The sequence below is a fragment of the Stegostoma tigrinum genome, chromosome 35 (assembly GCF_030684315.1).
Source record: "Stegostoma tigrinum isolate sSteTig4 chromosome 35, sSteTig4.hap1, whole genome shotgun sequence".
In the NCBI taxonomy this organism is placed as follows: domain Eukaryota; kingdom Metazoa; phylum Chordata; class Chondrichthyes; order Orectolobiformes; family Stegostomatidae; genus Stegostoma; species Stegostoma tigrinum.
In genome coordinates this window covers 17,685,084-17,711,783 of record NC_081388.1, presented here as the reverse complement: position 1 = coordinate 17,711,783, position 26,700 = coordinate 17,685,084, and the positions used below count along the sequence as shown (strand labels likewise).

The 26,700-nt window shown below is 39.7% G+C and overlaps 1 protein-coding gene across 2 annotated transcripts in view; it reads right to left on the bottom strand.

Annotated features, from left to right (window-relative positions):
- LOC125447368 (tetraspanin-1-like) overlaps positions 1-20,685 on the bottom strand; it is a 40,350-nt gene extending 19,665 nt beyond the window's left edge. The window contains exons 1-5 of one of the 2 annotated variants that reach the window (XM_048521689.2): positions 20,353-20,685; positions 13,358-13,428; positions 6,379-6,456; positions 4,847-5,053; positions 2,006-2,080 (exon numbers count right to left, since the gene is read on the bottom strand). In XM_048521689.2, coding sequence (XP_048377646.1) covers positions 2,006-2,080; positions 4,847-5,053; positions 6,379-6,456; positions 13,358-13,378 — 381 coding nt within the window. In that variant the 5' untranslated portion in view covers positions 13,379-13,428; positions 20,353-20,685. The remainder of the gene's footprint in view (positions 1-2,005; positions 2,081-4,846; positions 5,054-6,378; positions 6,457-13,357; positions 13,429-20,352) is intronic. The other variant, XM_048521690.2, reaches the window with a different exon arrangement.
- Positions 20,686-26,700: the final 6,015 nt, after the last annotated feature.

The following is a 26,700-nucleotide window of genomic DNA, read 5'->3' as shown; positions in this document are numbered from 1 at the left end:
ACCTTAAACCTATGCCCTCTAGTTTTGGACTCCCCTACCCTGGGAAAAAGACACAGGCTATTCACCCTATCCATGCCTGTCATGATTTTACAAACCTCAGTCTCCAATGCTCCATGGGGGACAAAAAAAAACAGATTATTCAGCCTCTCCCTATATCTCAAACCCTGCAAACCTGGCAACATCCTTGCAAATTTTTTCTGAATCCTTTAACGTTTAGCAACATCTTTTCCTGTAGCAGGGAGAACAGAACTAAATACATTATTCCAAAAGTAGTCTAACTAACATCCTGTACAGCCACGACATGGCACACCAACTCCTATACTTCGTGCACTGACCAGTGAAGGCAAGAATGCCTGACTTCTTCTTCACTACATTGTCTACTTGTGACTGTACTTTCAAGAAGCACCTTCACTCCTAGGTGTCTTTGTTTGGAAACACGTCCCAGGGCCACATAAATATCAAAAATATGTGATGATGTAACAGAGATAGTTTTCTGGTTCCTGTTCTTTGACCAAAGGCAATTATTTCTTCAAGTTATCAATCTCTGTCCATTTTAAGTTTCTCACCCAATTGGTCAGTCTTCACTCATGAACCTTGACAGTCATTATTACCTAGTGTGTTCATCACAGAGGTATTTTCGTTCCTAACCCTCGTCTGTAAAAGTACACTTCCCAGCTTAAGTCACACTAATATATTCACAACACATGAAACTCGATCAATTTCCCATCCTACAGCTGGGGTACTGAAGGCATTATAGCTGCTTAACTACCCTGGGTAAAACCAGCTAGTTCAGAAGATTTGTGTAGGTGTCACCAGGACTGGAGAATTTTAGCAACAATAACAAATTAGATTAGCAAGTCTTGTTTTCTTTAAAATAGAGCAAGTTGATGTGCACGATGAGGCAAGACTTATGACCCACTGAGTAGTGTCTCTGCTTTTGAGCAAGAAGCATTAGATTCAAATTATACTTTGAGTGCAAAGGAAGATGCCCTGGCCCAAACAGGTTGATTAGGCAGGTGGTAACAGCACAGGAGATTCCTGGGCACCCACATGATGGAAAGAATGATCAAGCCTCTACCACTGCTGCAGACTACAGCACCCATGTACATGTTCACATTGCTACACCAAGCTGGATTCCCTGAGTGAACTGTATCATACCACCATAAAATAATGAGAAGCCTTGCGTCAATAGAAAGGAACTGTTTCCTTAGTGAGAGGTTAATGAACAGGGAGCATTGATTTAAACTAATTGGTGGGAGAGACCAGGGGAGTTGAAAATGCTTTTCACCCAGAGCACAGTAGGGCTGTAGAACTCATTAGGTGAAAGGCTGGTAGAGGCAGAAACCCTCACTACATTTAAAAATCACTCGAAATGCTGTAACCTCCAGAGTATGGACTGAGGTACTATCAGAATCATAGAATTCCAACAGTGTGAAAGCAGGCCATTCAGCCCATTGTGTCCACACCATCCCTCATAAGTACATCCACCCAGACCTATCCCTGTAAACCCACACTTCCCACCTAGCTTGTGTTTTTGTGGAAACTTGCCAATTTAGCATGGCCAATCCACTTAACCTGCACATCATTGGACTGTGGGAGAAAACTGGAGCAGCTGGAAGAAACCAACATACACAGGGAGAATGTGCAAACTCAGCAAAGACAGTTGCCCGAGGATGGAATGGAAGCCCATTCCCTGGTGCTGTGAGACAGCAGTACTAATCACTGAGCTACCATGCTGCCCTCGTTGGGAAGTGAGGTTAGACTGGATGGCTTCTCAACTGGTGCAAATATGATGGGCCAAATGGCCTCATCCTGTGCTGTCAAATTTCTATCATTCAATGATCTAACTGATATGCTTTGTTACATGCTGCATCCTGAGCTACAGTGTGATTTCTTGTTACCTAATTGTGCAATCCAATCTTCTAAATGCATCTCCTCAATGTTTTTCTTCCCATGATTATGTTGAAATGATATTGTTGAACCATTGTATTTCAGAGATACTTACCAAGCCAGAGAATGCAAGGACAACCACAGCACCCGCAATCTGAGCTATGAAGATCAGTAGTATTATGATGAAAAACTAGAAGGAGAAATGGCAAAAATCAACACTTCTTCCTCTTAATTTACTAGTACCTTGGGAAATCAAGGTACTTTAAAAATATTTTTGTTTGTATGTTTAGGATGATAATAACAGATGAGCGCTGGAGGCGATCAGTGGACTGATGTGTTAATCTTACTAGTCACGGTGAACACAGCAAAAAACAAATAGAACTTGCCAACAGATTGTGCCAGAAGTTCTTTTCATCCACAGTGCAGTAAGTACATATTAATTGTGAATTTTACTCAATTCCAAATAATCCCTGTCTAGTAAGAGATTCCACACACATAAGAAATGGTACAGATATTAATCTGTGCTTAAAGGCAGTCTTCAGTTGCAAGCCAGACAATGAGCATCAATATGCTAATTGACTGTGAAGGCACAAAAACTGAGACTAATTCTTCCCCCAAATGAGATTTACTTGTTCTCATTTACCAGGTTGCTATCACTGAGACAAGGCATTGAAACTGTGACCTTCTTGTTACTGCAGTTGTTGCTTGTAGCTACTTCTGCGTAGAGATTTGCCATCACTGTCTGTAGCAAACATTTGTTTTGTGGCAACTTCAACGAGCCACTGTAATTTGTCTGCAAGCGCCCTGTGACATCCATCATTCAAATATAACTGGTCTTCCTGCAGCCCTTATCATTTCTCTCTCGAAAGTTTGTTGTGGTTTCTTAGCTGTGATAAAATGGCTGAAATATTTTCTTTTTTGGATGTCACTTTTTACATTCTTTTTGCTCTTGCAAATTCAAGGACCTCGCATTTGTCTTTTCATCTGCATGTGGAATGTTTAGCATATTGTGGCATCCACATTTCAAAGGTCTCTCCTATCTTCCACATGTTTTGACTTATTGTCCTGTTACTGTCACAAAAATATACATATCTTGTGTCAGTTAGGAGTTTGATTTTTATACCATTAGATTTTCTTGACTTTTTGCTGCTACATTGTTAATCATAAATTAGTGGTTTAGATCTTAAAGAGTTGGAAGTGATGTCAGCGCCACAATGTAAATCTCAGAATACTTCCTGTTCATAGAAAGTTCTCGTTTTCAAATCAAAATTGTATTAATGTATGCTTTGCTAGCAAGGCCATCATTTGTTTTTTATTCTTGGTTGCCTTTAAACTGACTAACTCCCTGGCTATTTCAGAGGGCAATTCAGAGTCAACCACATTGCTGTGGGTATGGAGTCACACATAGACCAGACCAGGTATGGACAGCAGATTTCCTTCCCTAAGTGACATTAGTGAACCACGTGAGTTTTTACAACAATGGTTATGTGGTCAACATTAAGATAGTTTATTTTTAATTCTTTAAAATCAAATTCACATTTCAAAACCTTCCATGATGAGATTTTTACCCACATTCTGAGAGCATTGAACTGAAGTTCTGATTTACTACTCCAGTGACATTAACACTAAGCCACCACCTCCCCATTATTTATTCTACTAGCTGTCCTTACCTCCATTCTCAGGTAAGATATTTCCAAATTAAGAACACTTATCATTCAGTGGAAATGAGCCCAAACTCAGATCTGCACTGATAGCTCCTTTTTGCAGCATCTCCCATGCGTTCCTCCCCTTTGCTATTTGTAACCATTGCTGTAATAATGCTGTAACCATTGCTGTAATAATGCTGTAACCATTTGTATTTCTTGAATCCATCTTTTGTTTCTTTGCTCGTCCTGATACCACCCACTTTTACTTTTTTCATTCAGTCACTCCTGTTCGTTATTCTATGATAGACATTCCCCTTTACTGTCCACTCTCCAAGCTCTTAAACCTGGCCTGCTCCTGCATAAATCTGTTAATTCTCTAACATCTTCCAGTGCTGATGAAACTGATTTAAAATGTTAACTCTCGTTTCTTTCATTACAGATGCTGCCTGACCTGCTGAGCATTTCCAACATGTTTTATTTTTATTTCCATTTCCAATGTCTGTAGTATTTTGCGTTTGATCCAGGTTCACATCACTTTTTGGCAAAGAGGGGAGACTTTCAATCTAACAGGGCTGAATTTGAAACTAGAGGTTAAAGGGCAATATGTTAAGTCATTCAGCTGGGTCGTAAGACTGAAAATGGAAAGAAATACACCAATAATAATTATATACTTTATTCAAGAAAAACATTCACAGCCTGAAGTCTAACTCTAACCCTATTGCAAATGACTTACACTGAATTGTGACATGATTTATGAAATTCTGAAATGTTTAGCCATACTGTGTTATAAGACTCAATGTGATTAAAAGATAACAGCAATCTCTTTCCTCACACTGCACAAAACTGACTCATACTCTTATGTCAATCTAATTTCTAGCTCTAATTTCCCCTTATTTGCATCTTCCAAATTGTTCTTCGGTATTACTCCTGCATAAGTTGATTCTAGGCTTCGTGCAGTTACTTACCAGCCTCATTTTCTTAATCAAGTACTCATTTTTCTATTTGAGCATAAGAAGTATGGGTTAACATTCGATTGCAGAAGGTATCATGGCTGAATTTAATGTACCCATACCTGACATTCACAAGCATCATTAGCTGGCGATCAAAAATTCTAGATGGCTTTCATATCGTTCACGTGGGATACCCGGGAAGAATTGGAATACCCGTGTCCTTGTTCCAGCTGAGAGCAGATAACATTGACTGAGCCAAGATGTTACTGATCTGTGTAGCTCAGCTACTCAATCTCATATCCAACAAAGCCATTCAACAGCAGAACCCAGAGCTCTAGCAAACAAAAAGTTTTTACTCACTATCATCAACATGCACTTGTTCTCCTTCACAGCTCCGTAGCAACCCAGGAAACCAATCAGTACTAAGAAGGCCCCTATGGCAATGCAGAGATACCCGACATTCACCATTTGGTTCAGTTGTGGCGCTAGTTTTGCCAGGATGTCAAAGAAGGAACCGCCATCCACTTTCACCCAGATTCCAACTCCCAATATAGCACCACCTCCGAGCTAGAAATGACAAAAAAAGTGATATTCTTGTTAGTAAACTGATTTGTAAAGCATTGGCACATTAACAAAGGATCTTAGTTCCAAATCAATCAGTGGTAAGAGTGAATATTTTATTTAAATGTCCTGTGCACGCTCATAAGACAATCTATTCATTCTCAACATCTATACCTACTTTTACTACAACACAGGCACTGGTGAGGGCCACGCTGAGACTACTGTTTGGAAGCATATTCTTGGTCTAAAGGGAATAAAATTACATTGTTTCCTGGAGAAGGGATCATCCTAGGCAAGGTTTAGAAGAACGAGGGGTGAAACATGATGTTCTTAACAGGACTTGACAGGATAGATGCACTTGATTTTGGCATTAAGCTCACATGGTGAACAAATGGCTTGGTCCTATTTTCAGGGATTCTGAATGATTATACGGTTTTCAATGCAATGCAAATTTCTGGTAACCTCAAGTCGCACCTGAACATACATAACTGTAAACTTGACAAAAAAACAGGAATAATCATCCTTAAAAAGTGTGACTATGTCGTCAAAATGCGCAACATTCTGACAGGTCCTAAGTTGAATCCTTTGAACCTGTTGCTCAGCATGACTGGTCAGCTTTGCTCGAAAACAAGCTTAAAAAAACGTTAGCTGGACTTATGTAAGAGCAGTGGGTGGCTGGGTAAATTTCTGATAGGGTTCATCCTCACAGCTTACCACATCCAGTCTTAGCTATGACTGGTTCTGCACAACATGAACTGGCCAAATGGTTGGGTGAATAGCTACAGATGATGGATGGAGTGCCAGTCAAGCATGTTGCTTTATTGTGGATGTTGTTAATTTACTGAATGTTGCTTGAGCTGCACTCATCCAGGAAAATGATTAGCTTAAGCAAATCAGGAAACTGAAACAAAAAATAGTTGGCTTGTGCATGAATACAAGCAATATTATCTCTCTAGCAAGTTTTCCAACTCAATCTGGTGGCTTAGATTTGGGTGAAGAAAATATACCAAATATGAAATTAGGAAAACAAAGCTAAACTTTGAGAAAATTAAGAAGAAATTACCTTTTAAACAGAACTTTAAAGAAACTATGTTGAATATAGTAATGAGAGGCTAGTCTGTAAATAGAGTTCTCCATGCACCATACAATACTCAAACCTCTTTTGTCTCAGTGTCCAATATCTCTAGGGTCTTTATTTGATAATGCTACATTTTGCATGGTTCAGGCGGGTCTGTGCATTAAAACCTATGTTTGGCACTCTATGATTAGAGTCATTAGTGTCCCCAACATTTAGCCAAGAATTCCACTGAATTTATTATTATGATACTTACAAAGACGATGCAATTGAAGCAGAACATCATCATCTTCAAAAATTTGAAGCAACTCATCTTCTCTTTGTCTTCTGTTATCTGGACATCAAAAAGACCATTTTACCCCATCTTTCACACAAGAAAAGTCTCAAATATAAGCAATAAAACCTATTGGACAATTCACTTCAAATATTCCGTCTTTGGAATGCTCTTTAGTAACCTCATGCTTACAGACTTATTGAGTGTTTTTTAGTTATAACTATGTCCTTTTAAGTGATTTTGAATGATCAGATTGTGTGAAAACAGGTAGCATCGGTGATAAACATGTATGATGAATCATGTGAAAGAGTTATGCATAAACTCTTCTGAATTTAAATTTATTCAAACTCGATCACATACTGGAGTATGTTTTATAATGCTGTCAACCTATTATCACATATATACAACGTATTATATTAATTACACACAAGAAACAGAACCCAGAATCTTCCTGGTGTGACTCGGTATCATATAGAGGGGCAAGGTGGTGGTCTATTGGTAATATCACTGGACTGGTAATCCAAAGGCTCCGTATGGCTTAAACCTAACCATAGAAAATAGTCAACATTAAATCCAATTAGTCTGGAATTTAAATCTAGCTTCAATAAATGTTGTCACAGATCTATCACCAATTCCTGCAAAGCCCATATGGGGGTTAATTAATATCCATTAGAGAAGGAAATATGCCATCTTTACCCGTTTGGGCTGCATATGATGTCAGATCCACAGCAATGTGGTTGACTCTTAAGTGATCACAAGGGCAATTGGGGTGGACAGCATATGCTGAATACAAATTCAGAAAACATGTGATAATATTTGGACAACATTCTTAAATGGAAGAGGTATGCAATGACATCTGTCTGAGTGAAGGATCACATGGTTTTGCTTTATGCAGAATCTGATTGTGGGATGTAAGTCAGTTTTAATGATCACTGACGTCCCAAGTTCTTTATGACAATGGAGGCTGCATAGAAAAGATATAAACTTCTTCACGCAGGAAAAATTGAGAAAATCAAAGAAAAACAATAGTCAGCTCAAAAACTTTGATGATAGGCTGTACACCCCAATCATTCTTTTAAGTAGGATCACATTTTACACCAAATGGAACATAATGGATAGGTAATAATCAAAATGTAGTTGAAGTACTTCAGTCAATTAACAAAATGACTGATCCTGGTGAGGTCTATAAATCTATAATCCTCCTTTGCATCCGAATAAATTAGAGACAGTTTTAACTAGTTAAACCTAGTTAACCAGTTACTATCGAAAATACCATTGACTACAATGAGAACCAACTTCCTGTTTGCAAAGTACAACACTGGGTTTAATTTGAACGATAGTGTGCCAAGAGCACAATAAGGTCAGCCATTCATTTAAATGAATATAAATCAAGGATATGTCTGAAAATGTGCGTATTGTCTGTCACCTCTCTGCAGAATATTGAATTGAAATGAATCATTTGTTGTCATGTGTATTCATGTAAAAATACAGTGAAAAGTGTGTACCTTTACCGTACCTACATGGCACCACTCACACTAACTTAGAATAAGGAAAAAAAGATAACTTACGAGAGTCCAACTTTCCATTCATTATTGTGCAATTCAATACTTTGCACCTCAGGTCAATAATACCACACTAATGAACTATTGTTGGCAACCTACCATTGCAAGGTTATGTCTTTAAATGAGTAACATTAATGCCTGCCCCTGTGTAAAATACACCTAGACTAGTCTAATAAACATGTTAAAAACATTGTAATTTAATCATCATGGAACTTCATAATACAAACAAAATCCATTCAACATCTTAAGTAGGGCAGTCAGCGAGCATTTTTTAATTGCCACTGAAGTTGTCTGCTAACAAGCGTCTTCGATCCTTGTGTCTGAGGCTTGGGTCATGGACTTCCATTGCATTGATCCATGCTTATGGGCAAAGAATTGCAGTGTTTTACCACTAGCTTCTGCAGGATGGCTAACCAGGAGACGCTTCTGCTCTTACCACCTGCCCAACAGGTGGATTGAAAGAACTTACAGGTGACAAATTACCTATTTGGCCACATTATAAAAGCACACACCATGGGGAACAACCCAAGGGCTGGTAATCAAACTGGAGTTTCTGCTGCAGAGGTACGGGTACTGTCACTGCCCCACAAGAACTGAGCGGGGGTTGTAAAATACACACATGGTTTGCTGGAACCATTATCACCACAGATCTCTCCGTTCTGATATGAATGAAGCGAATAAACAATTAGGCTTTTCTGAACCGTCATTTTCCATATGTTCTTTTTTGTTCTGCATTCGCACGATGTAGTATTTCTGGCAAGGCCAGCATTTATTGTCTGTTTCCAATTTCCCTTGAGAAAGTGGTGATGAGCTGCTGCAGTCCATATGGTGTAAGTGCATCTATACTGCTTGTAGGGATTGGGTTCCAGGATTTTGACCCAGAACAATCAAGGAATAGTGATTTAAAGTCAGGATGGTGTGTGGTTTTGAGGGAAATTTGCAGGTGATGGTGTTCTCATATATGTGCTGATCTTGTCCTTCTCGGTGATGGAAATTACAGGTTTGGAAGATGCTGTTAAAGATATCTTGGTGAATTGTTACTCACATATTGAAGATGGTGTACCACTGCTGCCATTGGACCCATGATGGAGGGAGCAGATGTTTAAGGTGATAGATTGGAGCCAATCAAACAGGCTTCTTTGTCCTGGATGATGTTGCGCTTCTTGAGTCTTGTTGGAAACTGCATTCATCCAGGACTCCAGAAAATAAATATGATGAATAGCCAAGTCTTTTCCCCAGGGTAGGAGAGTCCGAAACGAGAGAGCACAGGTTTAAGGTAAAAGGGGAAAGACTTAAAAGGGATGTAAGGAGAAATGTTTTCACACAGAAGGTGGTGCGTATATGGATCAAACAGCCAGAGGAAGTGGTAGAGGTGGGTACAGATACAAGATTTAGAAGACATTTGGACAGATACATGAATAGGAACGGTTTAGTGTGATATGGGTCAAAGGCAGGAAAATGGGACTAGTTCAATTCAGGAAACCTGTTCCGCAATACAAGTTGGACTGAAGGGTCTGCTTCCATGCTATCTGACCCTATATACTTCACCATACTTCATTTTTTTGCCTTGTAGATGGTGGCTTGGCTTTTGAGAATAAGGAGATGAATTGGTCACCATAAAATTCCTAGCTTCTGACATATCTTGCAGCCACAGTATTTAAATGGTTGATTCCAGTTAAATTTCTGGTCAGTAATAACCTCCATGATGTTGCTAGTGGGTGATTTCCATTGATACGTCATGTCATTGAATGTTAAGTGGTGATTGTTAGATTCTCTCTAATTGGAGTCGTCATTGCTTGGCGCTTGTAAAGCATTAATGTTATATGATGCTTATCAGAACAAGGTCTGATTATTGTACAGATCTTGAGACGTTCTAGGCTCAGAGGTTATGTTGGAGGGAAGACCACTAACGAGAAACTGAAAATGGTTGGGTCAAGGACGTTATCTTGAGGAACTCCTGCAGCAATATCCTGGAGTGCAGATGAATTGCCTCCAACAACCACAATCATCTGTCTCACTTTGTACTAGTTATGATTCCAACCACTGGAGATTTTTTTTTGATTTCATTTGAGTTCAATTTTGTTTAGAGCTCTTGAAGTCAAAGACAGTAACTCATCTCACCTCAAGACCTCAGTTCATTTGTTTATTTTTAGATCAAGGCTGCAATCTAGTCTGCAGCTCAATGGTCCTCGTGGACCAACTGACATTTAATAGTACTATCGACAACACTGTCCCTCGCTTTGTTGATGATTGAGAGTAGCCTGATGGGGCTGTAATAATGTGGTGGATACGTCCTCCTTTTTGTGAACAGGCCATACTTGGGAAATTTACCACTGGCAGGTTGATGCCAGTGTTGTAGCTACACAGGAACAGCTTAGCTGGGCTAATGGCTAGTTCACAAGCATAAGGCTTGATTGTTGCAGATGCTTCAGCCTTTTGCACTGATATGCTCAGCTCCATTGTCATTGAGAATGCAGACATTTTTACAGCCTTCTCTATAACTATCTATCACCATTCATGTTGGATATGGTAGAACTTCAAAGCTACAATCAAATCCCTTTTAGTACTGTCCATACTGAATTCTGGTTTTGCTTTTCAGCATGTACACAGTTGTTGTATGCCCTCCTACACAATCATTAAACTAGGTTTGATACCTGGCTTAATGATACTGGTACAGTGAAAGACATTGGGAATGGCATAACAGATAACAGTGAAATTCAGTTTTGCTGCTGATGGCCTGTAGCCCTTTCTGGATGTTCAGTTTTGATTAACAAGCTCTGTTCTAAGCCTATGCCATCTGGGCTAGTGGTAGCGTCACAGATGCTGCCAGATCTGCTGAGACTTTCCAGCAACCTCTGTTTTTGTTCCTGATTTACAGCATCTGCAGTTTGTTTGGTTTTTATTAAGCAAAGCACTGATCGTGCGACTAAAATAATAGTAAGGAATTGTTGAGTACAAAGCTCAGTCTCTGCAAGATTAAGGAGGAGTGCCAACATAATCATTCACTCTGTAGCTACTGAATGAGATATAAGACTCCCTGATGAACACTGCAAACCATAATAAATCAAAAGATAATTTTGGGCTTGGTAGCACACCAGAAGTAATTTTTTTAATTGTATGAAGTAGCATTGATCTACATCAAGCGAGGCTTGAGAATTTCAGTGATTTATTCCTTACTCTGGGATGATGCAGATGTGGAACCAACATGGATAATTATTCAACTAGAATATTTTCTATGACTATCCTTTGACCTCTGCTTCAGCTTTAAACATTTACGTTGGATGAGCGCAGATGGGGCTGAACTCTGATTTACCTGGGGCTGAAGTCAGTGGTTGAGGTCAAAGACAGGATAGTGTAAGGTTATTGGTGCCTATGTAATTGGACCCTGGCGATGTTCAGCTACTTCAAGTTAAAACAGCAAGCAGAGCTGAGAAAGCTAACTTTCTGAGCAGCTTAACAGATGTTTTGCAGAGCAGCTGAACTATTAAGAACCAAATATTAGTGAGCTCACCGGCTGGCCTGTTTGTACTTCAATACTACTACAGCCCTACCACAGAGAAGGATGCTAATTTGCACATTTTGACTGACTCACCTCTGTTTGCCCATCCAAACTGTAAATACATTTTGGTCTTTTTTTTAAGAAAGGTTTTTTTTTGCTTGAAGGAGTGAAGAATGTCAATATTCATGACTGAAACAACTGCTGTTTTGCATCCAAAATTATTTGTGTTCACAATCTGAACCAGAAGTACGATGTCAACAATATTGGCACATTATCAATTAAAGAGACCTGGATGGCTTGAAACAAGCCTTGGGTGGTTTACCCTATGCAAATAAGGGGGTTAACACCCATTTGATGTTTTTTTTAACCAAACTGAATTATGTCCTCCACTATTCATTGACTCAAAAATGATTAATGATAAAATTACGATCAAGATTGAGTGATCTCTTCCAATATTGACATTCAGTTCTATTAGCACAAAAATTATTATTTAAACAAGGTCAACATGGAGCTTAATGAGCCATCCTTAAATGGTGCCATCAAAAAGATACATTTTTGGAATCATAACTTAGTTACCAATTTTAAAATCTGATACACCTGCTAAACTTTGCTTTCTTCCTCATGATCCCCCTACAACTGCTACCTTCCCACTTCCAATGTCATATCATTAGATTCCTAATGGCATTTAATTCGAAACCACATAAAAGATTATTGCACAAGAGCATATGATGTAGCAGCATGGATAGAGAACTGACTAACTAACATGAAACCAAGAGTCTGGATAAATGGATCAGTTTCAAGTTGGAAAACTGTAAGCAGTGGAGTCCCAATGTGAACAGTGCTGAAGCTTCAACTACTAATGAACTATGTTAATGACTTTGATGAAGGGACTGACTGTATTGTGGCCAAATGTGCAAATGTTAGGAAGATGGGAAGGAAAACAAGTTATGAGGTGTATACAAGCAGCCTGTAAACACGTTTTGATGGATTAAGTGACAGGGCAAAAAGTTAGTAGATAAGAGTAAAATCTGGGAAAATATGAGATTGGCAGGAGGATTAATAAAGCAGAATATTATTTGAATGGAGAGACTCCTGAAAGCTATAGTAGAATGTCCTTTTACATGAAGCACATAGCAAATAACTAAGAAGGTTGATGAAATGTTGACCTTTATTGCAATATTGAATGGAAATACGCTATTGCAAAAACTGTATGGGGAATTGGTGAGACATCTCTGTGCAGCTTTGGTCACCTTAATGAAGAAGGGGCATGTTTGCTTTGGGGACAGCTCAGAGGAGAGTTTCTAAGCTGAATCCTGGGATAATGGGGTTTGCCTTATTGGACAAGGTTGATGAGGTTGGGCCCATAGTCAGTGGAGTTTAGAAAAATGGAGAGGTAGGTGATTTTATTGAAGTATATATATTTTGAGGGGTATTGACAGGGTAAATACATAGGGCATGTTTTCTCTCATGCAGGAATCTATAACTACTGCCCCATGATTCAAAATAAGGGGTCTCCCACTTAATATGGAGATGAGGAGAAATGTTTTCTCTCAGATGATTATTAGACTTTGGACTTCTGCACCCCAGAGAGCACAGGAGGCTTAGTCATTGAATACATTCAAGGCAAAGTTTGGATAGATCTTTGATTGACGAGGGAGACCAGGGTTATGGGGGAACAGGCAAAAAGCGGAGTAAAAGCCATACTCAGATCAACAAAATAATTATTTGCTGGGGAGTAGATTTGGGATCAAACAGTCTACTTTTGCTTATGATGTTTTGTAGAGGATTGTTTTCATTTGAATTTGTGAACAACTTTTAATTACAATAATGTAGTGGTGTCCATTTTAAAACAATTGACATTGAGCCCAAGAAGGCTATCAAACTGTACAGAGTCACTCACGGAAAGACTTGCTACGAACATCTGCTGTGAAGCCCTTCTCCGGTTTACTGAGTGTAATGGCAGGTGTCAAGCTGAAAATGGGACGTTAAAATAAAAACTCATTAATCAAGAGGCGGAGGAGAGCATTTCACTGGCTGATTCTGGACACGTGCCCAAAATTAGGAGCAAATGCCTCAAAAACATCCCCATCTGGTCGCAGCACAAACACAGGTTTTTCTTCTTAAAAAAACGTGTCTAGTTCCTTGAAAAGGGGGGATGCTCTGCAGAACGAGACAGGGACTGGGGTTTGACAAGCCGGTTTATGGAGAAAAACAGGTGCGAGGTTATTGATAAAAGGGCCCATTGTGAATCAACACTGGGTACAAGCTGTCTTCAACTTGTAACCTAGACTGACTTGCCACAGCATTACTGAGGGAGCACTGAAATTTTGGAAACGTTAAAATGAAGTTGCAAAACACTGTTCAAAGAGGAAGGAATTCTCCTGATGCAATGTCTAACATTCATTCCTTATTTAACAAAACTATGACTGATTAAATAACCATTGCTTTATGTGAGGTCCCACTGGATCGAAACTGGCTGCTGCTACTTAAGAGTGACCTTACATCAATAGTAATTGCCTAACAGTGAAACACTTTCCTACATCTGAAGCTATCAACCGTTTGATACAAACAAGACTTATTTTATGTCTGATAATAGCGCCATACAAATATTATGTCAAAAAATAGTGAAAATACTTTTATGCATTGTTGAAAGGGTTCTGCACCATCAGATGTGTCACCTCTTGATGGAGGTATTCAACTGTCTCAGCTAGTTGTCATAGATTTGAAGAAGTGTAGGGAGGATTACTTGAAAATGTTTATCTCTCAATCAACAAGATTAAAACAAGTCGTTTAATTATGTATCTCACTGTTGTTTGGAGGTCGTCGCTAGTCTGAAGAAGGGTCACTGAACCCAAAACGTTAACTCTGATTTCTGTCCACAGATGTTACAAGACCTGCTGAGCTTTTCCAGCAAGTTCTGTTTTTGTTTCAAGTTTGTCCAACTTCTCCTTATAGCTAATACACTCCAATCCAGACAACATCCTGATAAATCTCCAAAGCCTCCCCATTTTCCTATAGTGTGGCTACCAGAATTGCACACAATACTCGAAATGTGGCCTAAATAAGGTTTTTTATACAACTGTAACATGACTTGCCAACTTTTATATTCAGTGCCTCAACCGATGAAGGCAAGCATGCTGTGTGCCTTCTTCACCATCTCATCTAATTGTGTTAACATTTTCAGGGAGCTATTGACTTGCATCCCAAGATTCCTTTGTATATCAATGCTCCTAAGGGTCTTGCTAGTTGTATGCTAGCTTTTTGTGATTTACGTATGCTTTACTGTATGCTTTCTTCTTGCACTTGACCTCCAAAAATGCACCATCTCGTGCTTGTCTGAATTAAATGTCATCTGCCATTTCTGTGCCTAACTTTCTAACTGATCTATATCCTTCAGCAGCCTCCTTCACTATCCACAACTCCACCAGTTTTGTGCCACCTGCAAACTTATTAATCAGACCACCTACATCTTCATCCAAATCATTCATATGTATGACAAACAAAAGAAAGACTGCAAAAAGCTGCAACACAGAGGCATCTGGGATTCCTCACGCATAAATCACAAAAAACTAGCATACAAGATCAGCTTGTAGTAAGGAAGATAAGTGGAATGTTGGCCTTTATTTTAAAGGGAACAACACATAAAAATAGGAAAGTCTTGCTAAAACTATACAAGGCACTAGTTAGACCTCGAGTACTGTGAACAGTTTTGGTCCTGTTCTGTATTGGAGGAAGTCCAGAGAAGACTAACTTATTTGAGCCGAGGTATGAAGGAACTTTCTCATGAGGAGAGGTTGAGCCTATACTGTTCAGGAGAATGAGAGAAGATTTTACTGATCCTTTGTGGAACACCTCTGGTCACAGACCACCCATCAGAAAAATACCCTACGACAACTATCCTGCCTTCTAGACGATGCCAATTTTGTATCCAACTCACCATGGATCCTGTGTGACTTAATCTTTTGGGCCAAGCTACCATGAAGGATCTTGTCAAATGCTTTGGTAAAATCCATGTAGGCAACATCCACTGCCCTACCCTTCATGGCTTCCTCAAAAAACCTCCCCACACAACGCCATGCTGACTATCCTTATGATGACTTCAGTCAAGCCGCCTTAGTTGCTGATGTTTCAGTAAACTCTGCTCTCATTTATGTATGAAAAATCCCAAATGCCTCTGTGTCACAGTTTCTTGCAGTCTTTCTTAATCCTCTGCCTGGACTGAAAAGTGGCCAGTAACATTAGCACCACACAAGTACTAGTCAGCAACCATTCCAACCAGACAGAATCTAACCAATTTCCTTTGATATTCAATGGTGTTACCATCACCGAATTCCCGCAATATCAACATCCTGAATGTTACCATTGATCAGAAACAGAACTGGACTTGCCATATAAATATAGTGGTTACAAGAGAAGCTGAGAAACTAGGAATCATGCGTCAAGTAATTCATCTCCTGATTCCCCAAAGCCTGTCTACTGTCTGCAAGTTACAAGTCAAGAGTATGATAGAATACTCCCACTTGCTTAGATGAATGCAGCTCCAACAAGACGTCTGACATCATCCAGAACAAAGCAGGCCACTCAATTTACATTAAATCCACAAACATCTGCTCCCTCCACACCGATGCTCAATACATTTGGTGTGTACCGTTTACAAGATACAGTGCAGAAATTCACCAAGGCTTATTAAGCAGCAGCTTCCAAATCACTTCCATCCAGGAGAACAAGGGCAGAAAGCACATAGGAACACCACCACCTGCATCCTCCAGCCATTTACTCCCTGATCAGAAATATATTTTACTGTTCCTTAACTGACGCTGTGTCAAAATCCTAGAATTCTCTCACTAACCACACTGTAGGTCTGCCTATAGTATGTGGACTGCAGTGGCCCAGAAAGCCAGCTCTCCACCATCTTCTTAAGGGCAACCAGTATTGGCAATAAATGCTGGCCCTAAGCAGTGAAGCGCATATTCCATAAATGAATAAAATGATAACAATAAACAGTTCCTTGTGTTATTCCTGCCCAAGTGTATAACTTCACATTTTCCCATATTATATTCCATTTGCCGAGTTTTTGACCTCTCACTTAACCCATGTGTACCCTCTGTAGTATTTCTCTTCATGTTATTCTCTTAGCATTTGGAAAAAATAAAAAAATTGTCAATGCTTCTTATTTAGCTTATATTTAGCTCAAATGAACCTCCATAAACCTCATTTAATTGCAGGAATAGCTATGAATTAAACATTTGTTTCAATGGCATGTAACTCCCTTATCATGGCTAACTATAACCACAGATGTATCTAGATCCAACTTAAACTGCACAAACAGTTTTTTATTTACAGGCACAATGTTGATGTAATATTATGGAAAAAGACTGACTTGATCCCAGTGGGTTAAGTAAAACACTTTGTTTCCTGGTGGAGCAATCATTTTACTAGAAGAGGCACAATAGGTAAATCATCAATCACATACACCTATTTACATAATTCCAATTTTAAACTGTCCAGTCTGTTAGATTGTTAGGTTATTTTTGACTTTTCCATGAATTTAATTCGTACACTTCACTTCTGAGAATACTATATAAATAAACCAGACCACAGGTGTTCAATAAGACAGCATGTTCCAATGTATGGGACTTGTTAGATAATGTACTTCATGGAGTGAGTCACAAAGCTGTTGTTCATTAGGGAGCTCAGTCCTACGATTTGTTGTCTTCCTGAGACAGACAACAAACTACATTTTCTCTTTCTCAGTTTCCTTTCCCCTTTTTCAGGCTGGTTTCAAAGATAGTGAGTGCCCTTAGTAACTCAGTGTCACTGGTACCCTTAAAAGTATATGTGTGGACAGTGATTTTAGTAAACCATTTGGCCTTGGACTAGATCTGCCCAGATCCAATCTCCAGACAAGTGCACACAATTACCTTTCCTCTCACTAGATCACCAGGTAGATGAGGATGGGAAAGTTCTGCTCATTCCAACTTCAACAGAAAGAATCTACCTCCAAACTGTCTCTTAGTATTCTACTACTTGCTTTGATTCATTTCTGCACTCAAGAAGCTGTCCTAAATATTCATCCCAATTTGAGTGAAAAAAACAATTTTTTGGAAGCAGCCCTAAATTTGCCTTAAGTTATATCATGGATTGAACAGTATTGATACTGGGGTGACTTTCTGTCCTAGTTGTGCCCTGTTTAATCCGAAGCTTGCATTTTCAATTTACTTCTTCTATACCATTTTCTTGCTATTATACTTGCATCATATCCTACTTTAGTTGCTACTTTAATTGATTCTACAATCCTACTTTGCCTCTGTGCTCTTCCCGGATTCTGCACAGCAGGAATGTTGTGGTGTCTTCATCACAATGCCGAAATGAAGTCAAACCCAGGACTTCCCTAATTTTCTGCCTTAAAAGGTCACGGTGCAGATTCAACAGTAAATTTTTAAAAAGGTAATTGAATAGTACATGAAAGGGAAAACATAATCTGCCAGATCTGAAGAAACTGCAGGGGACTGGAATTTATTGGATTCTTCATTTAAAGAGCTGGGCACAAGTACATTGGTCTGAATGGACCTTTTAAGTGCATAAAAAATTGAAGCGAGAGCAGGTCATTTGGCCCTTCAAGTGTGGACTGTCATTCAGCAAGATCATGGCTAATCTGTACCTCAACTCCAGCTTCCCTCACTCTCCCTATATCTCTTAATTAACGCAGTACCTAACGCCTGTCACCTGCTGTCTTAAACATACTCAGTGACAATTCATAGCTCTCTGGTTAGAGATTTCCGAAGATTCTCAATCCTTTGAAAAATTCCACCTTGTTTCATTTCTAAATGTTTGAAATTCTTCTAAGTACTAAATTCTTCTGTGTTATTTCATCTGCTTTCTATGTTTCCATATTCCTGTGATTCTTCCTGATTTGAATGGTCAAATCGTACAGTCCAGATCCAGCTGCCCAATTCACAGATCTCTTAGCCCCTTTTGCCTGTTCAGTAAACTAAATAGCAATACCATCTATTCGAGTTGTAAGTTACATTCCTCGTGTGTAACAATGACATATATATGTATATGTGTATTATCATATTCAAAAGCAACTTTTTGTTCAGCCATACCTTAACATTTCTCTAATCAAAGCAATAGAATTAAGGTATCTTTTGCATTTCAATTGTAAATTATTATCAAGAACTCACAACATGTCAATTAAACTTTGAACACAAGGAGAAACAGACTCAAACTTAAGAAAGTTGATGCTTCACCAGAATTTATCATTTGCTGACCAAAATATTGTTGTATCTGACTGGGTTTTCTTAAGTTCTGAAGAACTGGAATACAACAGTCATGTTTCTTAATATTTATCTGTGCAAGTGAAAAAATAGACTTACAATAAGTAACTAATAGCAGTAAATAGTAAAATCAGCTGTGGCTGAGTTAGTAACACTCGCAGCTCTTAAGTCATGACGTTGTGGGTTTAAGCTGTATCCAGCACTTTTGAGTACAAAAATCAAGGCTGGCACTTCAGTGCTACACTGTCAGAGATCCCATTTGTAAGATGAGTCATTAAACTGGCGCCCTGTCAGATTGTCATTAAAAGTCCTATGCAGTGTTCCAAAGAAGGAGTCCTGTCCAGCATTTATCCATCAACCAGTATCACACAAAATGGGATTATCACATCTCTATGAGAGCTTGCTGTGCGCAAATTAGCTGTTGTATTTCCTACAAAACAACAGGGACCCTAAAAACAGTTCAATGGCTGTAAAGCATTTTGTGATGTCTGGTGATCATGAAAGACATCGTACAAATGCAAATTATTTTAAAGCAAGATACGATCCTTTATCATTTCAAACTTTCATTATGACACTATATTTGGAGGTGGTAAAGTGTTTGAATTTTGATAAAAGACCTTATGACATATTAGTATTATCCATTTTTTTAATGAATCTATATGTTAATTATTAACAATTCACATATACCTGAATACTTTTTGCTGTATCTGAGCTTTCAGAGTGATGAAATGAATCAAGGTTTTTGAGAAGATCTGTAGCTCGAGTTGTTCATGCGAAATGATATGAAATGAATATAACACTCTCTTGCTGACTTGTTCAGAGGATGCTTGAGGGCAGCCATTTTGTACAGAAATCACTTTCCAAAGTAGGATTAGTAAAAATAAATGGAAGTTTAAATTAATTGTTATTTTTTGCTTTTCACTCAATTCCCCAAAACCTTGGTAGATTTGCAAGCATGGATTCAGTGAAGTATTGGAATAGTTGTGGGGACATCATGGAATGTGGGCTTAAATTGCAAAGAATATTAGCAAAAAGATTTAACTATTTTTGCTCAAATAATATAAAAACAAATATTCTAAATCTGGCTCAGTCATAGCATCATCTGTTATTCCACATATGTAATTTGAAAACCTACGCAGAGGATATTCTGCTAGTATATAAAGTTTTCTTTCTTCTTTTAAAAATTCTGATGCATAATTTATTTCAAGATTAGATGAACATACAGTCACACCATTTATAATTTTTCTAATTTCCATTATTTATTTTCTCTAATGGTATTTAGTCAGGAACTCTCAACAGACTGGGAGTTTACCTTCTTGAACCGAATGAATATACTGCTACTGTTTATGAATGCACTCAAAATTACTCAAAAACTTCATTACTTGTTCTTTGATTAGAGTTGGAATAAGCATTATAAAATGGAATCAAATATATCATCGCACAGGGCAAAGCTTCCATCAATAAACTAAAAGAACAAAGATCTCAAATTTTGTCACTGAAATGCGTGTACACCATCAAATTTCACTCTTAATGGAAAGATGTAATTCACTTTTGCATCAACAAATTATATTTCCTGAGAGACAGGATGATTTCAAACAGAATCAGTTTGTCTGCTTACCTCACGTAGTAGCTTTGATGTATTCTTCTCAAATCTAAAGTTGCCTGTTTCAGTCCAAGATTTTTCTGACAGTAATCCTGTTTGAAGTCTCTTAGTCAAAGCAGCAGCACGGTTGTTTTAGAAGCTTGAATGAAAGCCGCTTTTTCTGGTTGCACACATCTATACCCACAGAAGCCCTGGTATAATCTCTGGTTCCACACCTGATCTCTCCTGATCTCTTCTTTCTCCCACTGGGGAGAAAAGAAACATTGAGTAAGCTTAATGTTCATCCCATTGGCTGCATAATATGTAGCTTATATACGTTGCACTACACTAAAAAGGGCATCATCAACATTGCTATGTCTTTGGCAAAGCAGTTGCCAACAATAATTGGCAAAAGAAACCTTTCTTCCCCTTGCAAAAGCTGCGTAATGAACGTGTTTCTCAGTGATTTCATTGGTAAAGGTTCCAGTCTAGAAGGGTATCAGATTTGCTCCCAGTTTGTTGAATTAGTTGCTCTCAAGTGACTGCTGACCTGCAACTGGTGTCAGTTTTCCCCAAATTTGTACTGAAAACAAGAGCAAATTTCTTGCAGACTCACATTGGGCAATTTCCTCTGTAAAGTATGCAGTATTGATGCTGTGTGAGAGCAGGTTTAGGTTTGGCAGCAGCAATTCCCACTGTCAAAACAGCTTGTCTGCCAAATGCCAGACTAGAAAAATGGTCATTTTGTACCTTGCTGGTAACAAGGCATATGCTACAGAGACTTACTGACCAGAAAGGCCCCACAGCAGCAAATATTGTAACCACTCTGACAAGCAATTTCCAGTTGTGAACATGACAGCTCCCAAGTAAAAGTTTTGGAACAAGAATGTTTCAACATTCATCGAATTATTCTCATCACAAAAAGAGATTGTTCAGATTTATGCTGTTTCTGTGGAGCACATAATGTAATTCTGTTCCGCTGTTCTTTTCCTCCTATCCCCAAAGTGTGTTTCCTTCAGATATCTGCCAAACTTCCTTTTGAAATCTATTGAACGTCTCCACTTCCAGCACCCTCATGGGCAGCAAGCTACAGGTCATTGCCATTTCTGCAAAAAAAGTTCTTCCTCACATTTCACTCTGTTATCTCTTGATCAGAACCACATTTCTGTACCTGGCCAATCAAAAGCTGTGACTATTCTGGAAGCTCTAATAAGACAACAGCACGTAAAACAAATTTGCACATTTCTAAATCTAAAACTGCTTCATTTTAAAACCATACATAACATGGAGCAAATGTAATTTCTGCATTTTTCTGAAACTAAGTATTATCGGCAGTTTTAGTTAAAGGACACGCAAGCTCTAGGAAAAACACACTATGTGTGACAACTTAAATGACTCGAGTTTGGTACAAGTGAAGTCCCAGCTCTGATATGAGTGTTTCTTTTACAAACAAGACTGAGCTGAACAAGGAATAGTTTTCAGCTATGGAGCCTTTTCAATATTCAGTTAGAATAGGGGCGGCATGGTGGCTCAGTGGTTAGCACTGCAGCCTCACAGCACCAGGGACCCGGGTTCAATTCCAGCCTTGGTAACTGTCTGTGTGGAGTTTGCACATTTTCCCGGTGTCTGTGTGGGTTTCGTCCGGGTGCTCCGGTTTCCTTCCTCAGTCCAAAGATGTGCAGGCTAGGTGGATTGGCCATGCTAAATTGCCTGTAGTGTTCAGGGGTGTGTGGGTTATAGGACGATGGGTCTGGGTCTGGGTGGGTTGCTCCAAGGGGTGGTGTGGACTTGTTGGGCCAAAGGGCCTGTTTCCACACGTAGGGAATCTAATATAATCTAGATCATGATCTGAATCTCATCTCTGTTTAACTGCCTGGTCTCCACATCTCTAAAACCCCTGCCTAACAAAATTCCTATCAATCTTAGTTCATAAATTTTGAATTGACACTTCCGCCTTAGCAGCATTTTGAGGGTGGGGAGGGAAAGAGTTCCAGACTCAACAGCCTGTGATGTACAGAGATAATGGGAACTGCAGATGCTGGAGATTCCAAGATAATAAAATGTGAGGCTGGATGAACACAGCAGGCCAAGCAGCATCTCAGACCTCTGATGAAGGGTCTAGGCCCGAAACGTCAGCTTTTGTGCTCCTGAGATGCTGCTTGGCCTGCTGTGTTCATCCAGCCTCACATTTTATTAGCCTGTGATGTACATTCTACTTCCAAGACAGCTGTTATTAATCAAAAATCGATATTATTTTCTATCATGTCAGACTGGTTTTTTAAAGTTGTCTAAGTGAAAGTTTAACATTTGACAAGGCATGGGAACATCTTATAAAAGAACACAGGTTAGTATAAATCTTAAATATTCAAACTCCTGACTGAAATAATGCTATCTGGTTTCACAGAATGACTAAAGCACAGGAGGAGACCATTCCGCCCATTGTGTTTACACTGGCTCTCCAAAGGAGCAATTTACAAAGTGCTACTCCCTAACCTTCTCCCAGTTGCCTTGCACATTTGCCTCTTCTGATAATAATCCTCAGTTTTTCTGCATCTGTTTTGTCTAGGGTCTTCTTAGTACTGGATACGTTCAACTTTGTCCAAGGCAAGCAGTTCCAACTTCTTCAATCCAATGTATTTAACTGAGATTTCGCATTCCTAGAACCATCTCCACTAATCTTTTCTGCACACTGTCTAATGCCTTATCTTTCACCTTCCCAGAATGTTATTTCAGAAATAATAGATTATATTGTAGCCCTCGCACAGAAGGATTTCTCTGAATGGTTTATAAATTGTGGGAGCAGTGTTCTGAAGAAATGTAAATGATTGTGGGAACAAGCAGGCCAACATATTCAGATTTATTTTATATTTAATAATGTGATGAAAGGAACAAACTTTAGAGGAAAGGAAATATTTGCTGAGGATGTGTTATGAAGTAGATACAATTTAGCCTCTGGAAGTCGTGATATGAAAGCATCCAAATGGGAATTAAGTCCATAATATGTTGGAGAACTAGGCCATTCAGCCCATCAAGTCTGCTCCTCCTTTCAATTAGATATGGCAGATCTTATAATCCTCAACTCCATAAACCCTTTTTCCCATAACCCTTGATTCTCTTACTTATTAAAAATCTGTCTATCTCAGCAAAGAATATACTTAACGACCCAGGCCCAAACTAACACTTTAACAATGAGATAATAATGTGTTAAAAATGGGAAGTTCCTTGCTTGCTATTTTTCAGTTAGCCCCCATGGGATCCCCTAAATTCTGGCTATTATAACTTAATGCAATTTAAATGCTTTTTTAAAAAAAATCCTGCTTAGAAAACCTAATTTTATTTATTTTAAACACTTCTTTTGTAGATTATGCACCTCCTTTTAATATTTTGCTTTTCTGAATACATGGGTAATATCATGGTACCTGTTAAAACTCAGGAGGATGTGGTAAATAGATGTTTTTGGTGCTAACTGCCCCACATGTCAAAAGTGACACTTCCTTTATTTCAAAACTTGGAGACTCCCATGAACTTTTGCAATATATTTGAACAAATCAGTTTACTTGTCAATGAGAATATATACTTTCCAATGTCCCTCTATTAAAAAAAGTTTGTGTCACTATTTGATAGTGAGATTGCCTCTTTTTGATAGAGTAAAACAGTCATTTTTTGACATGCCAATTTGAAAGTAGTAGTAGCTGAATACTCTGGCTACACACTATTTATAGGAGCATGCATTGATATTCCAAATCTGTTAGCAAGTCTAGTATGCCGTTTGAGTGTTGAAATCTTCAGGTTCAACCCTCTAGCTGTCCTGAAATTTCCTGAAGCCCACTCTGAGACCCACAGCCCATCCATGGCACCCATTCCCAGATTCCTGCTCGCTTGGAAACTATTGAACACTGACGACAAACCCACTCAGGCCACTGGTCTCCAGACTCCCAGATCACAACTACTGGAGTGGCCTCATGATCGACACTCTCGAAACTTCAAATTGTTTTTCAAACCAGTTAAAGCAATTTGGAATCTTAGGCATTATCTGATCTTTACATATTTAAAACAAACATTCACAGGATTGGGGCATCTCTGGGCATTTATTGCCTGCCCCTCAAAGGTAATGGTGGTGAGCTAGTTTCTTGAATCTCAGCAGTCCTTGAGGTGCAATGACAACCCTTCCTACCCCCCAGTGCTGTTAGGGAATCACTGGCTCTCCCTGGCAACCAAGCCCTATCCATCTCAGTATCAGAGCATTTCTAAAGCCACACACCACCCCTTCAAGATAACAAAGTGTGGAGCTGGATGAACACAGCAGGCCAAGCGGCATCTCAGGAGCACAAAAGCTTACGTTTCAGGCCTAAATCCTTCATCAGATGGGTCTAGGCCCAAAACGTCAGCTTTTGTGCTTCTGAGATGCTGCTTGGCCTGCTGTGTTCATCCAGCTTCACACTTTGTTACCTTGGATTCTCCAGCATCTGCAGTTCCCATTATGTCTCTCACCATCCCCTCAAGCCTGCATTCAAAGTTTTCACAGAAGAACCATTATTAGCACAGGAAGAGGCCATTCACCCCTTGGTGCAGAGCTGGTGTTCACTGCTCAGATCCCTTTCATTGCCTCTTTTGTGGTAATTATCCTCTCGCTTTAGTTTAGGGGACTTCCTGCGTCCCTGCCACGATGAAGCATCCCAAGGTTGAACAGCAACCCTCAGTCCCTCCAACAGGAAGGAGATTTAATTCTGTGACCACAGTAAAGAGTTTTGTAGGATACACCGACCTGTCCGTGGGGGGAGCGGGTGTGGGGTTGAAAGCGATACCCTGTTTAGGGGAGCCGCTCTCTGCTGTCGGAGGGGGTGGGGCCGGCTCTGTTACGGGATTGCACTTTAAGACGAAGATCAGTTTTAAAGTCGGCCAACAAAAAAACTGCGCAGAAGAGGCGGGGTTTTCCATCTGCAAACCACCGTCCCCCCCCATCCCCAGAACAACACAGACGATCGACCCCTACCGCAGGACAGCACTGACCACTGACCTCATCCTAGAGACAGCACTGACACTCTACTCGGACAGGACTGACCACTGACACCCTCTCCGCCGATCAGCACTGACTATTAACCCCTCCCCCAGGACCGCACCAATCCCTTCCCCACAGAGCAGCAAGACCGGCAACTCTCCCAAAGACAGCACTGACTACCGATCCCTTCGTTCAGGACATCATCGACCTTCCACCCCCTCCCCCCGTCAGGACGGCACTGACCACCAAACCATTCCCCCAACACTGCATCGACACTTCCCCTAGGATAGTGCTGACCACTGACCCCTCCCTCAGGACAGCCACTGGCCACTTGCCTCTCCCTCAGGACACCATTGACCACTGACTCCAGCATAGGGCAACAACACTAGTGACCCAGAGCAACAGCACTGGCCACTGGTTCTTAACCAGGGCAACAGCACTGGACTTTGGCTCCCGCCCTATAACAACACTGATCTCTTGACTATGCCCCAAATATCGGCACTGATCACTGCCTACCCTACGAACCAACAGTACTTGTCTCTGGCTGCCTGAGCAACACACTGTTTTGCCCTGAGCACAGCTAGACTAACCAGTTACTTCCCAAAGAAACACTCTAAGAACAACAGTGCCAACACTGGCTCACCCAGGGTAACAGCAATCCCCACACTACCATTTAGCACAGTTTCTCTGGCTGTCTCCGACTAGCTGCAGGGCTAGCCAACCGGCTTTCCTTCACAGAGTCCAAACTAACTAGTGACTTCTTAGGAGCAGAAATATTACGGACTCATTCAGAGCTGCAAAGCATTGATTCTATTGGAATCGCAGCAACATTGTGAGCTGGTTATTGCTTTCACAAATCAACAACTGCACAGGCTACCGGCAACTCTATTTGGTTTGTCTAGTTTTCTCACAGTCACCATCCCAAATATCTTCATACCATGAGAATTCTAAATTTGCGACACTTTTTTTCCACACTGAGAGTGAAACAGGAATGAGGGGCTGAATATCTCCTTCTACACTGTCAAAATCCAGTGATTTTTCCAGGATTCTTGCTGGGTGAAGGAACACATGGGAGACAGCACTAGAAGAGTATGAACTGTTTAGAGCAGATATAAATAAATATAGGGGAGGAAGTATCACAGTACATATGAATCCCTCTTCACCAAATCTGTAATTCTCTGACTCAAACTCCTACATATTTAAAAGGCATTTGAAATTACATCCCTGTGAACAGTTGGCTTCATTCTGCTACAAAAATCATTCCAATTCCCCCCTGCATTGATGTTAAATCAGTATCAGATAGTACTATCTAGCAATCTATTCCACCTCCCAAGTCTCATATTACCTCTTATTTGCTTATTAGCCATTTAACATATTTAACCTAA